At 34.7% G+C, this 21,264-nt stretch overlaps 1 protein-coding gene across 1 annotated transcript; it reads right to left on the reverse strand.

The window, feature by feature from the left end:
• Positions 1-9,456: 9,456 nt before the first annotated feature.
• On the reverse strand, positions 9,457-20,143 carry LOC145604938 (uncharacterized). The gene is made up of 16 exons (XM_081660931.1): positions 19,827-20,143; positions 19,583-19,723; positions 17,979-18,070; positions 16,441-16,537; positions 15,454-15,497; positions 13,763-13,851; positions 13,305-13,396; positions 13,064-13,210; positions 12,323-12,470; positions 12,079-12,155; positions 11,545-11,616; positions 11,363-11,410; positions 11,153-11,280; positions 10,923-11,070; positions 10,428-10,635; positions 9,457-10,104 (listed from the first exon to the last, which is right to left on the reverse strand). The coding sequence occupies exons 1-16, from the start codon at positions 19,926-19,928 to the stop codon at positions 10,055-10,057; spliced, it is 1,683 nt and encodes a 560-aa protein (XP_081517057.1). The 5' UTR covers positions 19,929-20,143; the 3' UTR covers positions 9,457-10,054.
• Positions 20,144-21,264: the final 1,121 nt, after the last annotated feature.

Genomic DNA, 21,264 nt, shown 5'->3' on the forward strand with positions numbered 1-21,264 from the left:
TAAAGACAACAATTAAAGAGACTTCAAGTGGCTCAAATGGACTGAGATTCAAACGAACATCACAAGTGTTCAAATCAAGTGTGAAGTTCCAGAATATTGATAGTATTCTTCCCACGATTACGAGACAAGAATGAAACACAACACTAAGAATAGCAAACACAGGCCAAAAAGGGGTCAGAATTCCTATATTCTTGTACACAATAGATTCTCCCTTCTTCAAACTCGTAAAAGTCATAATTATATTAAAACACCATCAAGAATAATTAGCAGTCTTATGAAATTGATACTGTACTCCAAGTAACAAAAGAATTGCAACAGAAATTGTAACAGCATTAATAAATGTGTGAAGGTTTTTACATGAACTCAGGAAAAACTCAGCTCAATCATGCTGTCCCATTTAAAGACCAAAGACATCCATCTCATCATCTTGGCCTGTGAGCAGTATGACTGAACATTATGGCAGAAAAGATGTATATATCAGCAAATGTAGTAAAATCAAATGCGATACACAAGAACTTTCAGACAGAACTGTAAAGATGCTCAGTTTCGCCTCTATCATTAGCAGATAGTGAGCTGTGTTATAACAATTCAGTAATTCAATTTAAAACTAAAATTGCATCAAGAACAAAGCCAAGCCAGGAAAACCACATATTAGGAATACAATAATACAGCCATACAATATCTTTGCATTTATCATCAAACAATGTGCCTTACAATAGTTTATACACCATGGGTATACATTTATTCTCCAAAATTAAGTGATCTTGTAACAAATAATAAATAATAGTTCTGTGCTAAATACATTTAAATAAGAAAAAAAATTGCTTGATACAATATCTGAAGAAGTCAAAATCGGGGATATAGGCTTACTTTTATAACACAAACGATTTGAGTTCCGCAGCAGCCACCTCTGGGCTCCAGCACTACACTTATTCACATTTACAATTAAGGAATCTGTACAAGTATTCACGTCCTCAACAGGTAATAGGTGACGTCTTTATTCATTAAATACATGCAACCCTTCATATGGGATACAAGCTGATCACATAAATGAGGACGGTTGTTCGCCACAAACTTAGCAAGAGGAGGCAACTGTGGACATGACTACTACACAAGGGGGGTAAAAAAAAGGTGTTGTTAAACCCTTTTGAGGATGATAACAGAATGCTACTCCATAAATACAGAATCTAGCATTCGCCCTTGTTCCTTGGCGTTGGCAGTGAGCAGGATTGGCACTGATGTTATTATACCAAGCACAGTTCCTATCAGCTTATGACCACAGGTCTACAAAGCATATATGATCCTTTATAGCATCAAGGCATAAACCCAGACTCTGAACATATGCTACATAAGCTGATACTCCAATGATTTTGGCCTCCAAGCCCCCTTCAATCTCAAAAGAAGGGTATAAGACACAGCTATTCATTCATCCACGCCGGCTGACAAATTGAACTACTATTCTATCAAGAGCTGATACTCTAGTAACTTTCAGTTCAGGTAATTATGCTCAAGTACAAGACCAACTAGATCAATAACTCATATATATGCCAGTGAGGCAGGGTCAGGGGAGACCCAGACGTATGCAGCCTCCTGCTTCTAGCCAAAGACTATTGAAAAGCCGTTTGAGATAGACTTTTTGTAGGGAAGCTGATCTGCATCATAGTGATCCATGACGGAAATATAGAAAAGACCATTCTCTTCTCAATATAGAGCGACCTGATAGCAATGTTGTATAATATCATCGTCCTTTTCCATATCCAGCTGAATTATCAGAAGTACATTGTCCAATCTTCCATGTCTTTGTTTACCTAACTCGGAATAACAAAGATACTGGAACCAAACAGAGTCCCTTTTCCTTTAGACCTGCATAGCTGATATCTTTCCCAATATAACCTGAGTGTGGTACTTCTCCAGTCTGGTTAGAGGTATTTTGTTTTTCCTGAAGAATAGAAATGCCAGAAAATATTTAGTTAAGTGAAATTTTAAAGAAGTGAAGAACGTCCACATTGTTTGGCACAAATTCAGACCAATGCAAGCAATAAATTTGAAACAATTCCTAAATAGTTGTATTATACCTGAATAAGACCAAAAAAACCGTGCTTCCCTTGTTGCACTGGTGGTAAAATGTTCAAACCACCTGTTTCTTGTAATTTTATTTGCAATTGTTCCAAGTCTTGAGCCTGAATTACAAAAACATTGATTTCGTTTCAAAGGAAGTTGACACCTTAAGAAATAACAAGAAAACTTTACACTATGGCAACAACCTAAAAAAGGGTTTGCAGGGATTAACATGAGAGCTACTCCTTACCTCAGAATTACAAACAGGAGAGATTGCAGTGTCTTCCAGGTCAGGATCAATATAAGTTGCCAGCATCTTTCTCCTTTTAGCAACAGACCTAGCTGACGCAACACGATCATCATTGTTCATGTTAATCTTTTTTACCAAAACAGCAGCACCGGAAAATATGGAAGAGTTTTCAGAACCAGAACAGGTGACAGTATCCTCCACATTACTGCTAGCTATGGAGTTGTCGAAGTATGAAGACCAACCACTATCTTCAGAAGAGACCTCAAGTCCATCACCAGAGAAATTAGACTTGTTCTTGAGGTTTGTGGAGCTCATAGAATCCTCCATTGAATCACCAAGTACCAAAATGAAGCAGTTAGAAGGTGTTGAAGATTAATGCAAAAGCAGAGGAAAAAAAAAGAGGCTTAAAAGGTTTTCAAGTTTGGCCTAAAAGCTAAGGGATGAGTTCTTTATATAGAAGTATTTAAATTTTAGTTTAAGTTTTGAACCCAAAAAAATATTCCACGTTTCATTTCTAGAGCTTGTCTTCCACTCAAACAAAATTAAGGCATGGAAATTGGAGAGTCATCTAAAAAGACTTGGTAAAATATCATGACATCCACCCCATCACCAAGTCAATATCTCACGTGGGAAGCATATTCTACAAGATAACATTAACCCATGGAAACAATTGCTCAAAATTATAAATTTTAAAACTATTAAATAATTAAAATAAATTTATAACCCTAAGATGATATCACAGTCCTAAGAAACACAGGTATTTGTCACATTATTTCAGAAAAAATCCTTCAAAGATTTATAGTTAAACAATGTTGCTGTCAAGTTATTTGTCTAAAATAGTTGAAATTGTTAAATGGCTTTTCAGAAATTAATGGATGAAAAGCACATAAGACTAATAAGAGGGACCATAGAATAAGTGAAAACAAGAATGCCAGGAAACAAGCTATATATACTTGATAATTTGATATCAACCTGGTGAGATAACACCATTGACCATCAGAATATATCCAGTGCAACCAGTGAATACCTTATGTGGCGCATTTATTTACCTTTCAACAACCATATTGTAAAACACAGAGCAAAAAATCTTGTAGCGGCATCTTACCCTCTACCAATGTATAGGACTATACAAGTGCAAAAATGAATATGGTATCACTTATAAATTTAATATTGTATAAATTCAAATCAGTTATTCTAATTCTACTTCTTAGGTAAAAATCCATACTCAACAGTTATTCTATTGTTAAACTGAAGCTTACTTAGTTGCCCTCAGCAGCCAGGTAATTGTATGCCTATTAGAGATGTCAAACCACATTATTTTTTGGCAACTCATAGAAAACATATTTGACCCCTATATTTGAAGAGGATAATTTCAGCAGGTGCAAATAAACGGCTATGTCTGAAAACTTGAAAAGTGTTTTGATAACCATAAATGATAAACTATCTGAATTATTTAATAAGCATTTGGTATAATAGTGGCCATGAATCCTGATTATCTCTTATATTATTAATTTTTCAGATCCTCCAAATCTTTAGCAGAAGAGTTCAGCATAATTTAGGCGATATGCTTATCAGCTTCTAAGAAAATTCAAATATCCCATTTTTGACCAACCCTATTATAGTGCATTTTAAAACATCCAGAATGATATAACATTGATTTTCAGCACGTAGTACGGTAGTAGTCGTGGAAAACCATGAATGCCAGAAATAAAGAGATGGAATACTAAGCTTGAGATGATTCTGAACTTGTTCAGCAAGGATAATAAAGTAAATAAACATTATACTAATCAAATTTGACCAAAATATTTTAAGTGAATAATCTTCAATTGACTCATTATATATTAATTTGCTTATACTTCTCAAAAGGTTCTTTATGTAGAAGAATTTTATTAAATATGGCCTAAATGATGGGGGCTGAAGCTGGTCCTAACAAACTCCTGATAATCAGAGACTGAAATGTTTGACAAAAAACGGCTTACTTCCTTGTAGTCACTGAAGTACAGCCATCCTAGTCTCTGTCCTACCAAAATTACTCGCCTACGACCATATCTAGCTAGAATGCTAGATAATGCTGCCATGCTGGCACACATCATTAGAGGGGCTCAATATTTCATTAACTACCAACTACTGTCAAACAATCACTTTGTTCTGGTGAGTTGCGAGACTTGTGACTGACTCATGGGAAACACGACATAAGCATTGAAAGCAATAGCTTCAAGTTGAGCTAGGATCTTAATTCATGAATATTTAAATTAATTTTAAACCATGGTAAGTTTTCTAATCACAAAGAAACAGATTGTTTGTCAAACATAAGAGCAAAAAATTATTCTGAATCCGCATATTGAATTGATTATTCCAAATTCTATGAGAAATGTACACATTTGTATATAACAGAAAAGAGATCCATAATTGTTGCAACACAAATCATCAGAGTTACAGTCAAAGGTCAAGTCAATATTCATATATTGGCAACCAGATTGACAGAGCCTCTAGAATCTAGATTTAGCCGCAAATTTTACTCTCTAAAATGTCCAAATATTATCTTCTTCGAATTTTCACATATTCCAATTGACTAATCAATCATGCAACATTCACACATGATTCCTTTGAAGAAAGATTCCAAATACAATACAGTTTCCTATGTGGATTGTCTTCCATTATTTTATGACATTGGCGCACGTTTCATTCCTCATGCCTGACTCTCCCACCTGTCATTAACCTGCTTCTTGCTCATTCTATGTAAAGCCTTTATTAAATGTCTATGTTTGACCAGAAATAAGGTATTACCTAAATACCTGATCCATGCCATGACACTCTCACAGATGATTTATTTTGAAGATTCTAACCATACAAATTAAAATAAAACAAAATGTAAATATTAATGCATAAGGTATGATAGGAGACTCACCTGCCGCCTACATTAGGAAATATGAGGACATCCTCTCTACTTAATATAGAATATCTTCGCATGTTTGAGGAACTGACAAATAAGTAAAAGACACTTAGAGGTATGTTCATGGTTGTCAATAATCCATGACATGGGGAAGTGAAATTGAGCTCCTTGGTGGGCTTCCAATCAAGCAGTAGGATTGCTTTCATACTCAGTATACTACATCGTGCTGTCTTGCTTATCTTTTACTTTGCGTCCAAGGAATGTATACCTCGTAGAGAGTCATTCAAGGGATGACAACAATTCTTGATGACAAAGTGCATCAACATTTCCACACGTGCATGCAGATGTTTCTGTACCATATGACAGCAGATTATATACTGATCAACTAAAAAGAACAAAAATAGAGCTTGTTCAGCATAGATAGCAGGATAATCCTAACCTTACCCCCCCCCCCCCCCAACCAACCAATGCATGGGTTCCTTACTTTCAACAGAGAAATTTTCCAAGCATTTAAATTAAACTAGATAGATTTGTAGAACAAAATAAAAAAAGGCAGCAAACTGGCAAAATGAAAAATACACCATTAGAATTACATGCACCAAAAATTAGTCATTGATATCAAGAACTGAAGACGAATGACTATTTGTCGTGCAGAATAGATGGTGGCTATTTCTTTGGGACACAGGAAGCTTGCTAATGAAATAATAGTTTACAATAAGATTGTACTTTTGAGGATCTCTAGATTTCAACCTACCACAATCATGTAGTCAGCAGAGTAATACAAACAAAGGGCAAAACAAAAGTTCCTCAAAATACCATTACATATTGACAGTCAACAATAATACTAATGATACAAGCATGTAACATGTAAACTATGGAAAATTTCTTATACATCCTTCAAACATATATTAACAAAATATATCCCAGTTAATCTCTTGGCTTAAGAGCTACAGTGATCAAAACAAAGAAGTACAAGTGTTTTGAGTAACTGATAAGATGTATCCCGGATTCAGAGTGGCTCCAGTCCCTCATTACTTAATATAATATCAGTCAACCTACCAGGGATATTTGTCATATAATGAACAATTGAACAGAGAGCGAGAAAGAGAGGGAGGGAAAAAAGTTTCAAGAATCAGCTAAAATTAAAATTATTGCAGCAGTCATCATCATTGGTCCTTTGTCAAGGTTGCGTATGTAACTGCGTAATGTACACCTCATATAGTCAATATTTAAGTGTAAAATTAAGTTTTAGGTTTCAAAAGACAGAAATCTTTGTTAGAAAGAGATCAATACTACCTCCGTCCCAAAATAATTGGGACACTTGATTTTTTTTTTTTTTTTTTTTTATCAACTTTGACCGTATTTTATTGCTATTATATAAAATAAAATTTTAATAAAAACTCAATATTCCAGTATATACATTAAGATGAATCCAACAACAATCTACTTATTAGCATTTTATTTTATATAATAGAAAAAAAGGATGGTCAAAGTTGATTTAAAAAAAAAAAAAAGTCAAGCGTGTCAATTATTCTGGGACAGAGGGAGCAGTATGTAAAATTAAACAGTGTATAACATGAGGCGTGCATAAGATAAGATATTAAAATAGTGGAGAGCTCAACAAGCCTGGCACACAAAATTCATTTAATATTCAAGTATTGATTTTGAAAATATTAATGTCCTAAAGACTACCATATGCTTTAAATTAAAGGGAAAAAAAAAAATCAAAAAGATTTTGGAGGCAGATGTAGCTTTTGGGATCTGTGATCAGTCACACAAATTCATAAGAGAGATTGGAATTCAACCAAAATTTGAAACATTAAAAAATTGGGTTATATTATCAACCCTCAATGTATAGAACTACCAAGAATACTCACATAGTTTGACTGTTAATTTTCTTAGAATAAACATATTGTAATTTAAGAAAGTATTTTTTCAATCCAATACTACTTAACTCAAAGCATATAGTTTCTGTAAATCAAATTAACTTAAGAACCAGCAATTAACATTCAAACTCAAAAGCATGTCTTAGTATTACGAAACAGATGGAGTATTTGATTATGATAGAGAGCTCACAAGCAATAGACAACATAGCCCACAATATGAAAATGATCTACAAGATTTTAAAAAATTGCATGATAATAGAAACAGTCTACCAATGAAGGTTTTAACTTCCTAACCATTATTCAATCAAATATCTCTAAAAACAACATATTGTGATCAAATTTGACAGCTCCTACACATTCTAAATTAGTATTACTAGACACCAATAGACTATAGCAGATTAGCAGCTATTGAAATCACTTTAATCTTACTATAATCATGTAATACAAAAATCAATCAACATTTCACTATTTTGAGTAAATGATATGACTAATATACTGAGATCAGAATTAATCAGTTCCTACAATTAAGATATAGGCTTATAAACCATTGTTGAGTTTCCGCCATAAAGAACCAAAATCAAACAAAACCTGGACAATTAATTACCCCTAAAACTTCATCACCATCACAACCCAATCTGTTGATGGGATGATGGGCGGCTAAATGTATTAGTATAAGTTTACCCCTAAAGGCCTAAAGTAACTACATTACTTTCTCTGTCCCAAAATACATTTTACGCTTACCTTTGTTATCCGCCACAAAATACTCCTTGACACTTCTAGTTTCAAAACACCATACTAATTGAAAATTCCTATTTTCTCATTTAAAAATTAAAAGTATTCCACCACCAAAGAGACTAAGTTTAAATTCACCATAATACAACTCTACTCTCCATCAGCCTACTCCACTCCTTAGAACTAAAGGACCAAGCCGGGAGCAGAAAGAGGGATTTGATCCATCAACCTCACTCTTGGCAAGTCTATGCGCCCATGCTCTACCACTAAGCTACTTCCACCAACCTATGAGGCACGGAAACAACTCGGGTTTAAGAATTGAACAACTAAGTCCCAACCATTTCTGTGTGTTATAATCACGAAAACGATTAAGGTTTAATAAACGGCGAAACCTCAGGTCTTAGAAGGTCCCGAGCTTCCTAAAACGCCAGCTACCTAAGCAATTCATGTATCCTCTAAACCGCGATCAGATAAATGTATGCAAATTAACCACTAATCATACTACATTACTAAAGAGACTAATAAAAAGTCCCCTATAATCAAAATCACCATATATTTTGAGGATCCAATATTTAAATAGGCGTAAGACAGAATAATACTTCCAAGAAACAAGAATCAAGAATTACTACATTAAAAAAATCGCAGTAGTTTCTTATGTTCTCTAATTAATATTCATACTGTAGTTTCTAATCTTAAAGTACACAATTACATGCAATTATTTGAAGGTATGGAAATCAGAAACATAACTACAATGAAGAAATGCTCAATTTCATCAAATTAAATTAAAATGAACAAAAATTGATTACTGCAATGCATAAACAATAGTTAGGGGTTTGAAATTTTTGAAAAAATCAGGAAAATACAAATGTGAACAATTTTGCGCGCGTACCTTGATCATGGACAACTAAGGGACAAACCTGAAAATTCTGATGAAAGTTTTCATATAGAATTTTAAACAAAGGGCCGAAAGAGGTTTTTATTTTACTTCTCAAAAATGTTGTCACTTGTTTCAATTATATTTTTTTGGGGTCTAATGTTAATTTCGGCTTTATTAATCAATATGATAAGAAATTATGAAGTCCATGACTGATGTTGGATTTTATTTGGGTTTGTTACCACGCGAATTTAATTAATATCAACCTTTTATAATTATTAAGCGTATGGAAATAGATATATTTAAGGTTTAAAATCGCTCTTTATTCTCTTTAACTCCGTAAAAAGTCATATGTAACATTATTAAGCGATGAGGGAGTATTGGAGTAGACAATTAGACATGTCTATCACACCATAATTGGCGATATAAAACAAAATGTAGAAAAGTTTTACGAAATTAAGTAAATGTTAAATGTATACAAATAAACATGAACTAAAAATCCATCTATTGTAGCTTTAGGATATCGGTTAGACTCAATGTTGTCTATTAAATTTGAGTGTTAATGAAAGGTTATCAGTCTAACCTCAAGTGTTTATAATCTGTACATATGCCGCTAGGATAGGCTGAGTTGGACTGATACTGAACTTCTGAGGGGCGCATAACGTTGAAATCTGAAGGTGTTCATTGCATAGCCGTATCCACAGGCATTGCTCTGTACGATGGATCACCGTACACAATAATTACAGACTTGAATCGCAAAACATAATTAAAGATTTTACATATATTTCCTCTTTGGAAGGTGTTTTATTACAGAGTGCAGACGGACTGAAATACAAGTCAAGTCCTGAATTCAGGTTTTATTGTCCAGTAGTAAGAAATAAAGTAGAGATTCGTTGAATATAGCAAAAAGAGATTTTATGTTGTACAACTACTCGAGAGTTCTGAAGCTGTCCTCTGCAAAGTGCACTCCAAATAAGTTGCAACAACTGATCACTTCAGCCCAGAGCAAGCTTCATGATAAGCCAAAGTATTGGTCTGAAGAGCGGCAGCATAACATGAGGATGAGAGGCAATCAAATCCTGAGCTTGGCAGATGGAAATGGAATGCAAAACAGGAATAAGTCCCATAACGCCTCATAAGGAAAGGATAGTACATGCAAGGGATCGATGCACAACCTTTACCTTCACTCACGATCTACTCTCTCGAAATAACTTTGAAACAGTTGAGTAGGCATTATGACAATAAATTACAGCTTTCTAAGAACCCAAGAGGCAAGAGAGATATTCTACTCAGGTCACAATTTCAGCAAAAAATATAAACAGAAACAAATTCAGTATCTCTTGTTGCAGATTTTGCATCAATCATCTGTTTGGAAGGATGTCCGAGTATGCAAAATCATGAAATGGAGGGCCTGAAATGAAACATTAATATGAGTCAGCCACACAGCTCAACGTAAGTTGCTCATATCTAAAAATAGCAAATCACATTCTTGCACAATAATTCAAAAGTAGTTAATTAACAAAGGACTGTAGGGTTAAGGTAGAATCCAAATGCAAGTCACATAGATAAAGTATTTATATTCATCAAATTTTAAAGGATGTGAACCCACAGGAGTCAGGCCACACCAGCTGAAACAACAAGTACAATAAAACATGGATTTGAACCAATAGTAACAGTGTAATCGGGAAAGGCAAAATGCCTTACACAACTACCAAATTTCAACAAGAAACTAACCTGCTTGTCCAGCCAAGATATAAAATGGGACATGAGCAATCATTTTAGTCCCACCATCACTCCAGTTCACAGTTCCTGGATATTTCTCTCCCCTGGGATGTCGTGATGATCCCAACACAGACATACATATTGCAGGCTCATTCAGTAAACCCAAACAATCACGAGCCCTTGTCCAAACCCTTGCGTCAGATAATCGAGACCGAACTACCTGAGATGTTAATACTCAGTTAGCCATGGACTTAGACTAAACCAATTTCATCCTGGGCAGATATTTCACAAAACATTGTACAGTGACAACACTTCAGAATCCCTCCCTGCTCTCTTCAGTTGGGAATGCTTAAAAATACTCCCTTATCCCCAAAACTCAAATCAAATGACGGTCCCAGGTAAAGCCAGATAAGGTCATTAGAGACATCATTATAACAAGAGGCTGACGGATATCGCAAGATTAAGTAGGAAATCTAAGATTTTAAAAATTTCAAATGAACTTCAAACCTTTGCTAAGGATACACGAGCCCTTGGTAGTAATTCACGGTGATAAGTAGCAAGTTTTGCAATAGCTGTTATAACAAAGCATAGAAGTCTGGACTGTCCTGCCTTCTCAGAGCCTGTGCTAGTGGTGCCTTGTCTTAGACCAAGACGGCTTCAAAAATTAAAGCAAAATACTGTCAACAAAGACACCAAAAATTTATTCTTTAACAAGGAGAAAGTACTATTGAACTTACCTAGATGAGAGGTTCTCGTACAAAAGTAACTCCAAACTTTCAAAAAGTTCACGAGCTGCATCTTTGTGAGATTCACCGCCCCCTCCATGCTCTCCAATAGCCCAACAAAGTTGTAAAGCCAACTCTGTCTACCAAAGAAAATACATTCAAATCTCAGAATATATTTACCAAATACATCAACATTCTGAAATTCAAACGTGATTGTTCAACCTTCTCTTGGCTGTCATAAGCTTCACCAAGTCTGTCCACAATAGGTTTCTGCAGAGCATTAGAAAGCCATAAATTCCTAGGAAGCAAGTTTTAAAATTGAAAGAATGAAAGACGATTTCATCTTCAAGTTTAAGCACACAGCACAAGTATGAAATGTGACACATATACAGCCACTAAGGTACCTTCAGAAGTGAGATAAAATCTGGTGATCGCTGAAATGAAGCAAGCATAAATTCCAAAAGTCTTTTTCTGACCTGTGTGAAAAGTATAATTGTCAATAATTGATACTTCCCTCAGCAAGATACGGAGTATCAGAGCAACAAACAGAAAGCCTAAAAAATTATCAAAATCATGAATTTAGAAACTGGAACATCTATTTGTATACCCTAAGCAAACATCTAGGTTTATATGTTAACTTTTGATTTTAAAAATTAAACAAGAACCAAAACAATAAGGTTGCATTCAATGAAATAAATATCTTGTGATTGCATATCAAGCAAAGAAGAGAAATCCTCATCATAGCAATGAAAGCCTAAGTTATGAGCATAATGCCAATGCGGCTATGAAATAGGTTTGCATCTGAATTTGCCTAATGCTCTTAAAAATGTTGATTTTTAACAAGTCTAAATACATCAAGACAAAGTAGATGAGCAAAATGGACAATATATTTGTTTAAGTAAAAGTTCTAGACTTCCTACAAATCAAATGCACATTACCTCATATGAAAAAATTTTGTCTGGGAATATAGCAGCATGTCTTAACATAAGCATGGGAATAAGTGCACAGATCAAGGCTGCCAAAAGAAAAGGCAAAGATGCTTCAGAAATTAATGTACTACAGCATTACAGTATGACAGAGTGGCTATAACAGCAGGTGGCACAATGACATAAGCAACAAGTCTTTACACTATGAAGTAGTAACTAGTATGTAAAACAGATGAAGATGGAATAAGTCTCATACAATCATTGACATCGCGTAAGGCTATAGCAAAATATACATCCAGCAGGCGAGGTGCAATCTTTAGTGATTGTTTTAACCGGTCAGACTGAACACCACTTGTAGCAGCCTGTAATGCTGCAGCAATTGCAGGTGATGTCCAATGACGTTCCTGGAACATATCATCATTTCTTAAGTCAACCTTTAGTCTCATGGCAGTAAAATAATATGTAAAGTTAGCAAGTGCAACGCTTAACGCTTCCAGTTTCAGTCAAGTTTGTTATCAACATCAACCTAAATGTTAATTATGGTAATTGGCATAATGCACTAAATGGCAAACATACAAAATGATAAATATCATCTACAGGGACTATGTAAATAGTAAATAAAAAATATTTCTCCCAATGATCTATACCAGGTTTTCAGGTTACTTTTAGCTATTTATGTATTTCCATGTCCCTCTCAAGTGGACACTGCCAAAAGGCATGGTAAAGCAGATAAAATGAAAGTGCAGGGTCTAGACCTGGAACATGCTTAAAGCTCACTAACACTTCCCCTAGCCCCAACCCTCTGCCTCTTCCCCTTCATGCTCAACCTAATTGATAATAACTCTTAACCTTCAGGTTCAAACCTTGACATGTCATCTTTATATCAAAGAGAAGTAAATTACATAGAGAACCCAAAACCAAGATCCCTACTATATACTATTATAATATTAATTTGTCAGAAATATGTGAAAACATAATCATAAATAGATCTTCATACAGTGATAAAGTCATTCTCATCTTTAAGAAGATCAAGGAAAGCAGGATCAGCAACATCTATAGTATTGCTATCCTCAGATTCAGAGTCACCTTCTCCGCCTGCTATGGTTGAGCCAGTATATGCCTCATCCATTAAGGCAAGTAGCATCTGCATCCAAAAACATCTATTGTACTTCAAAATTGTCCAGAAAACAGATTAAAAGAAGTATGATACTGGAAAGTTCTAGTTTCATAAAATTCACCTCGGGAGCAGTACTATTCTTGATTGAAGCAATGCTGTTACCAACCAGTGTTCCAGAGCTTTTTTCCACCTTCTCAAGAGCAACAACCAGGACTAGCACAACCAAAAGGTAATTATCCTCCCCCAAGTCCAACCAAGAAAACTTAAACATATAATAATCATCACATGTAAAAGATATAACAATTTATATTTTTATAATAGGCTAGGACAATTGCAAAAGATATAACAATCATCACATGTAAAGTTACTGCTAGTGGGAGGGGGCTATTTTTCCCCTACTAACAAAGTTGAACCATGAACGTGCAACAGAGAATTGTTTTAAGAGAATCATGTTCAAACCAGTTGGTTTGACTTTACAGTGTCATCTTATGTGGCTTAATGTAGACAATTTTGAAAAACAAATCTCTCTAGACTTTTCAGCAACATTTTCCGGCATATGACACACTATTGCAAACTCACCAGGCAAGTCTGCGATAGCTGGAAATAAAGCCAAGAATGACCCGGGAGCTACTAGTGCAGGAAATATCTTCAGAAAAGGTTTCTCAAGCCTGCAAAGTAAATTAATGTATAATGATCAGCTGATACTTTAGTTAGATGACTTAGATCTCGGTAGGTGAGTAGAATAAGAGCTTCAAATGTTAACTTTATCATATATAACAGAATGGCTCACAATGTGTACATTTACAAATATGATTGCACCATATACAGGTCTTGTTTACATAAATGCATATTTGATATTTCAAAGATTTATACAAAATTATCATAATCTATGTTTAAATACCAGATAAGAGTGTAAAAAGCTGCTTCAAGGAGAACATCCAAATGGGATCAGCTTAACAGCCAGGTAGCCAGCTATCCAAGAATAGTGTTTGCAGTCAAAGAATACATATAGTAGCAGAACATAAAGCTGGTGATGTCTGAATGGACCAACTAACCACATACGCTTATTACCAATGAATTTTACTTAGGCATGGGTGCACAATAAGTTTATTATGGACATGGCTCACAGAGGAATGACTGCCAATCACAGATATCAAATGATTTTCCAATTTTTCTAAATTACTCTAGCTCTTTTTCCGCAAATACTAATTTTTCTGTGGTCTTGTTCGAAGGATATTGGTTGACCAAGACTTGATCTAAGTTAACAATTGTGTAATATGGATCAAAGACAATGGAACATATACATGCATCAATCCAAGCATTGGATCTACCCATTTCAATGTCATTTTAATGAATTTGTTCTGTTTAAAGTTTATAATAAAGAGCCAGAGAGGTAATAACTCCATATTGAAGGATTACAGATAGCTTGGTTGGAATGAAGAGCTCAAGCAACAAAGACTATGACTGATGGATAATTGGATACTATACACAGGTCAAGCCGATGGTTCGAATGACAGCATGAACAGAAAGGCTAAGGTGCTAGCATTCCTAGCAATGCATCTCTCCACGTGAAAAAACATGTTGTCTCCATTTTATTTTATTAAGTGTTACACTTTCCTTAATAGGTCATTTTTTTAAAGGGTCACTTCCATTTTTGGCAAACCCAACTAAAATTTTAATATTACATCTCTCTCTTGTCATAGTATTCACTTTTACTAATTTTATTATTTCTCTCCTCTCACATCCCTTACTTTTCAATGAACTATTAACCCCACCATCCTTTCTTATAGTTTTTTAATACCCCAACTACCCCACTTATATCTTATTAAATAAAGTCAAGTAAACCTCCTAAAACTATGTGCCAAACAATCTGTAACACTTACAATATTCCGTAGATTCTAAAAAAACTAAGAAAAAACCAAGATCCATTCACTTGAACTCAGACAAAGTTCTTCAATCAAAATGCAACAACGTGTTCCTTTCCACCAATACTACAGTGTAGACAAGTAAAAGCCAGGGGCTACACAGTTTTGATGCTATAGGATTCTTTTAACTATCAGCAGGAGAGAGAGAGAGAGAGAGAGAGAGAGTAATACTTAAATGTCAACAATTTAGTTGATATACTCAAGCACTCAACTACCTACTATCATCTGTACATATAAAGCGATGCAAACCACTAGCACCAATCATTAAGATTCCGAAGAATTTGAACATAGTGAAGACTTCCACCATTTGATAGCATACAATGAAACAAATATAGAAATACTTACTTCTCTCCATTCCATGCAATGAGCTTCAATAGCAAGGGAAAGAACTGCAAGCACATGAAACAAACTAATAACTCAAATTTGCTTACCATCTTGTAAAATTAACATCAGAAAAGTTTAAAAAAACAACTCAGAAGCCTTAACAATACAAGATGAACACATTAAAAATCCATCTAGAACCTAAGCCTACAAAGAAGTAAATTAGTAGGAAATTTCAGGTATAGGATACAATCAATTAATGGCGGAAATAGAAGCAAAAGCAACCATGAGTGCACATTTTGATTAAGAAACTAGTGAATAGCCCGGGCGTTGCCCCGGGTTACTACTTTTATAGTTATACAATTGCTAATTTCAAAGAGCATTGAATAGTTTATATGCATTATGTGTCTTCATTACTTTGTAGTATAATATTATTTATTGTGAAAGGTTAAAGCATAATTGACAATAGCCTAGATGGTTAAACAATAACCTTTCTTCTAAGAGGTCAAGTGATCGAACCCTTGCATCCATATATTTTTTTTCAATATAGTTGAGACAATATGGAGTATTATTGTTGGTTGTGTGGATGACGTGGCATATTGAGGAGTTGAATGGATGACGTGGCATAATAAGGAGTTTAGTAAGTGATGTGGCGAAATGAAGGGGTCTACGTGGCGTATAGACGTTTTTAGGAACGCCTTTTAATATATTAGTATAGATATTAGTGCCAGAGAAATATGAGCAGCAAAAACACTTGGAAGAGCAAAAAGAATAGAATTTGATAACAAGGATCATTAATCCTTGAGTTTCTCATCCTACTGAAAAATTGCAATTACACCTACTACAGATATACTCCAGCTTCCTTGTAATTTTCATAACTTGGGTTGTGCCGAAAGGAATGTAATTTTTCAAAGAAGTAACTTTACTTTATCAGACATTAGCAATACCTAGATAAATTCTATAAGTGTGCACTTCTTCTATAAAAAATAGCATTACAGTTCCAGAACATACTTGAGGTAGCACAGTTGGAAATGAAGTCTGAAGCTTCTTTTTATTCACAATAAGAAATTCGATTGTTGCCTCTGCAATGACAGGGTCCGCAAAATCACTGCAGTCAACATTAAGATATTGATAGTTAATATTAGAACACTTCACTAAAAAAAAAGTTTTTTTTTTAAAAAGAAAAGAAAAAAAAAAGAAGACGAATGCCATGACTCTAACAAAAGGTTGAGAATTTATCATCCTCAAAACATTAATTGTTGCCCATAACTTTAATGGTGACAGTTCATAGTCACAAATTTGGCTCAGATTGAAAACCTTTCCATCTTGGGCTCAATTAAAAGTCAAGAGTGATTAGGTTTCATTTAAAAGAGTTGTATATGTACTATGGCTCCAAAGTCTAAATTATGTACAATAATATTTTCTTCATTGAAAGTTTATTATGTACACAAGTACGCATATTTCTCATTTTTAGCCCTTGGGCCAGCTACCATTTTCATCACTTCTCCTTCCAAGAGTTCCAACCCCCAACCCCATTATCTCACCTTTGACTGTATTAAGCTAGGAATATTTTCACTCTCAACTTCTCAAACTATAAGTGTCATTATGTAGACCTCAGATATAGCTGAATATATAAAGATTAAGTGTTCGTGGTGCTGATAGTGAAGGGTTCGTTCTTGATAGTGGTAGACAGATTGTGGTTTCATCTTTTTAGAGCAAAAACAAACGCACCATTAAGCAATATTATGCTTTGTAACTAGTTTCACTTCTAGACCTCATCAATTGCATTTCTCATACTACAAGGTCAGCAACATAAGAGAATATATTATCCTGATGCCAGCTTCCTATAATATGCTAATACAGCTGTCTCCAACATACTACATAATTACATATACACTATGGATTTGCAATTCACTAATATAAAAAGATTAACAGCTTATAACCCAACTAAAAAAAAAAAAAAAGTTCTTCAATTTCCTAGCATTCTAAATTTCTAATCCAAGTCGGCATATGCCAAATAACAATTCCCACACTAGAGCCTCTAATAATGCCAATTATTCTTCAAGAGATTTGATGATATCAAAGCACTACATACCATTTAGGCATTAATCCTTCATAGCTAGCCAGCTTTGACCCAATCACAGAGTCACTTTATACGAGGTTAAGATGGTATAAGAGTAATAAGACTACAGACACCAACTAAGCATCACTAAAATAGTACAATGGGTCCTCTATAATGCAAAACACTACCTTTGTATTTACTGGAAAATCTAAGTCACCCTCAAATACCCCCACAAAGATTCCTGGAAAGTGTATTTCGGTTAATTGCATCTCAATTGTGCTGGACTGCTGGCCCACAGCTTCTTCAAATATGGACTGTGTGCAATCAACATCCAGTTTCAGACATATCATTCCAGCTATTTCATCGTCTTCCAGTTTATATATATTAAGGGTTTTATCCAGGGTTTTATATCTTTTACATCAGACATAAACAGTTTAGCATTCCTGATATACTATGTTTATTAGATATGAAGGAGAGGATAAATCACCGGCTCAAGCAAGAACGAAAAAATGTCCTCAGACTGGGATCAGCATCATGAAGAACAGACTCTCCAAAGTCCAAGAAAAATTGGAGAATGGCCTGTTGAGAAAAAAGCACCACAAGGAATAAAAAAATATTTTCATTGACAATTCCAATAAGTATATACTTTTATAAAAACAACATATAAGAACTAAGAATTTAACTATTGATGGACTTTGTTCAAGGTCTAAACATCTTCATCCCTTAGGTTAATAAGTGATACACTGTTTTGCAGCCAGAATGCCTGAGTTATCGATCTTAAAAAACTTTTTACACATTGTATTTTATGTATAACTTTTGTATGTCACTATCATCATGTGAAACTATGGCTTACCATTATATAGTTTGCTTAAATCTTCAAATTTCCTCCAAAAGGGGAAAATCACAAGGGAAAAAAAAAAAAAAAAAAAAAAAAAAAAAAAAAAAAAGACTTTTGAAGTTTTCAAAAGTAGCTCTCTGCTTGTCGGGGAAAAGGCTATCAGGCTATGTACACTTGAACTCAATATACCAATGAGCAGTAGATCCACCAGGCTTTAATTTAAGACCTAGTCCAAAAGTAATGTTATAACCTAAACCTTTTTAGAATTCTCCAAAACTTTCTTTATCCATGATATAAGGTTTTAACGTCTCTATCCACATCTGAACTCTGAAGTAATCATTAGTTAATATCCAAGATACTGAATTTGGCTTAATATAGAAACCAACTATTATCCAAGGAATTAGGCAAAACTAAAGGAGGATACGGATAAAAAGCAACTAGTATTAAAGATTTGCCAATGAGTACACAACATACATATATATTGCTTACATCTTTTGGCAAACAATTCATTTAAGGGGTCGTTTGGTTGGATCATTTGGAATGGAGTTGGAAACCATTCCATCTAGTTTTTTGTTTGGTCGAGGATTTTAGTAATGCAATCTCATACCCAAGGGGTTCTAAATTCCCCCCATACCCACCCCTCCCCCTAAGATTCACAATACATTATATCAATGAAGGATAAAATTCATTCCAACAATAAAACCAAACAACTATGGACTAGTATGGGTTTTAGAATCCATACCTCTCTACTATGAGATTACATACCAATCCATTCCAACTTGATGACCAAACACCCCATGACTCAAGTACGTAAAATACATAGATAACATGCTTTTGTAGGTGAAATTGATCTCTTCTCCATGACTCGAGTTGACAGTTAGTTTAAGAACCCAAACTCCACAATACTCATAGTTTAAAACACACTTGATAGAAGGGTAGAGAGCCCTCAAAACATAACTAATATCCAACAATGATCATTATAGATGCCTCCGAAACACTCAATTATAGATATATCTCTGCAGAAATCCTCAGGCCAAGAAAACCCATTCGCCTAACACTCGATTACAGACAAAGACACACAAACTATTCCTTCTTCTAAGTTCAAGAAAAAGTTATCTCGCCCTCCAATTTCCAATTTCCAATTAATAGCAATAGTAAAATGCAAATTCCCCAGAAATAAATCAATAATCAATGCTCAAATTAACAACACTTTAAAATAAAATCCCAAAATCAATGAAAATTTAATCACTCACCAGCAAGAGAAGGCCATGAGAAGAGCGAGACTGGGAGAGAGAAGCAACAGAACGTTGAAATAGCTTGTTAATGGAGGAATAAATTCGAGCAACTAAATCATCAGACTTCTCAGCTTTACAAAGCTCACAAAGCTTCTTTACCTGCTCACAAATTTCCAAACACAATCGATGAAAATTTTACATTGAATTGAATAATTTCAGAGAAATGGGGACGAAAAAAACCCTAGGAGAGAGAAAAACTGACGGATTCAAGAAGAGAAGGGTCGGAAGCAGGTGAAGTGGAGTCTCTGGCACTTGCTGAAAGTGTCCGGAGGTAGAAATCCCAGTTTCTGTCACGATCTGCCATTTTTTTCCAACGATTAAGCTCGTCAATTTAGGGTTTTTGATTGCAGATTGTTGAAGAAATTGGGTGTTATTTTTGCAAAATTCAATTGTTCTTGGGAGTTTGACGACGAGTCGCCGGGAAGCGAAGAGAGAAGGGAAAAATTTCAGGTAGACGTTGTATTGTTGTGCCTATTGTTTAGTGGTAGACATGTCAGCCAGGTAGTTGGGTAGGAGTCGAGTCGAGTCGAGTCGAACAAGCTTGCGAACCTAGTTATCCGGAGTGAGCCGTGTCTGGAACGAGGCTAATTAAAAGTCATACTCCCTCTGTGTTTTCAAAATTTCGCGGTCTATACTATGTACTGTAATAACTATAATCATTACAGACTATGTTTACTGATATTAAGTTGTGATTAGATGATATGAAGGCTTATACTAATGAATAACATCTAAATTTCTTAGACTTCACAATACTACAATAAAAGTCTTATTTCCATTTCTGTTTGTGCTTAATGTCATTTCTTCTCTCACCCGGACTCATAATCCTGGTAGGCATGGACAAGGCTATTAAACCTTTTGAATCCGTATCCTTGTAAATTTCGAAATGCCTATCAATAATAGTCTTATTTTTCATTCGTACAATCATTCTCGAACCAAAAGATTTGTTGAATAAACTCAAAGGTCTTCCCTTGCTTGCGATTCAAATAGGACATGGAGTAGTAAATCTTAAGGGATTGGTTCCTATTTGTTCCATTGGAGAAATAATGGATTTTCCCAGTTTCAGTGGCATTAACATGTGTCGATTCATGCTCCTCATTCTCCAACAGAACATAAACATTGTGGGTATGGATAGGTTTCTCTACTTTCATCTCACCAGCATGATTTGTAAAGACCAGACTTGTAACACCATTATGGTTCAGAGAGCCACAAAGGGGAATAATGAGAATTGATCCCAAGATTACCTGGAATCAGAAGGGGAGCTCTAACCACTTGGGCTATCCCTTACTCTCATTAACACAACTCTGGTTATCATTACAAGAAATGGTTATCTTAAAATCTTCTATTTACTTAAATCTATGCTTAGTATATAATAATACAAAGCAATAGTGCCACATGTCACACTCACCATCCAACTTTTTTTATTTTGTTATTTATAGATCATTTATGTTAAAATCATTAATCTATTAATTCATTACGTATAATTAACGTTATTTAAAACTCTAGCCTCCATTGTTGAATTTTGAAGGGGTTTCCATCGGTTTTAACCGGTGAAAAGCCCTAATCCTTGTTTCTTTAAAGTTTTTTTAGGTTTACAATAATGCTTTCTCCTTTTAGGAAGAACTTTTTCTCTCGAAAGAAAG

The sequence above is a fragment of the Chenopodium album genome, chromosome 22 (genome assembly GCF_948465745.1).
Source record: "Chenopodium album chromosome 22, dcCheAlbu1.1, whole genome shotgun sequence".
NCBI classification, from domain to species: domain Eukaryota; kingdom Viridiplantae; phylum Streptophyta; class Magnoliopsida; order Caryophyllales; family Amaranthaceae; genus Chenopodium; species Chenopodium album.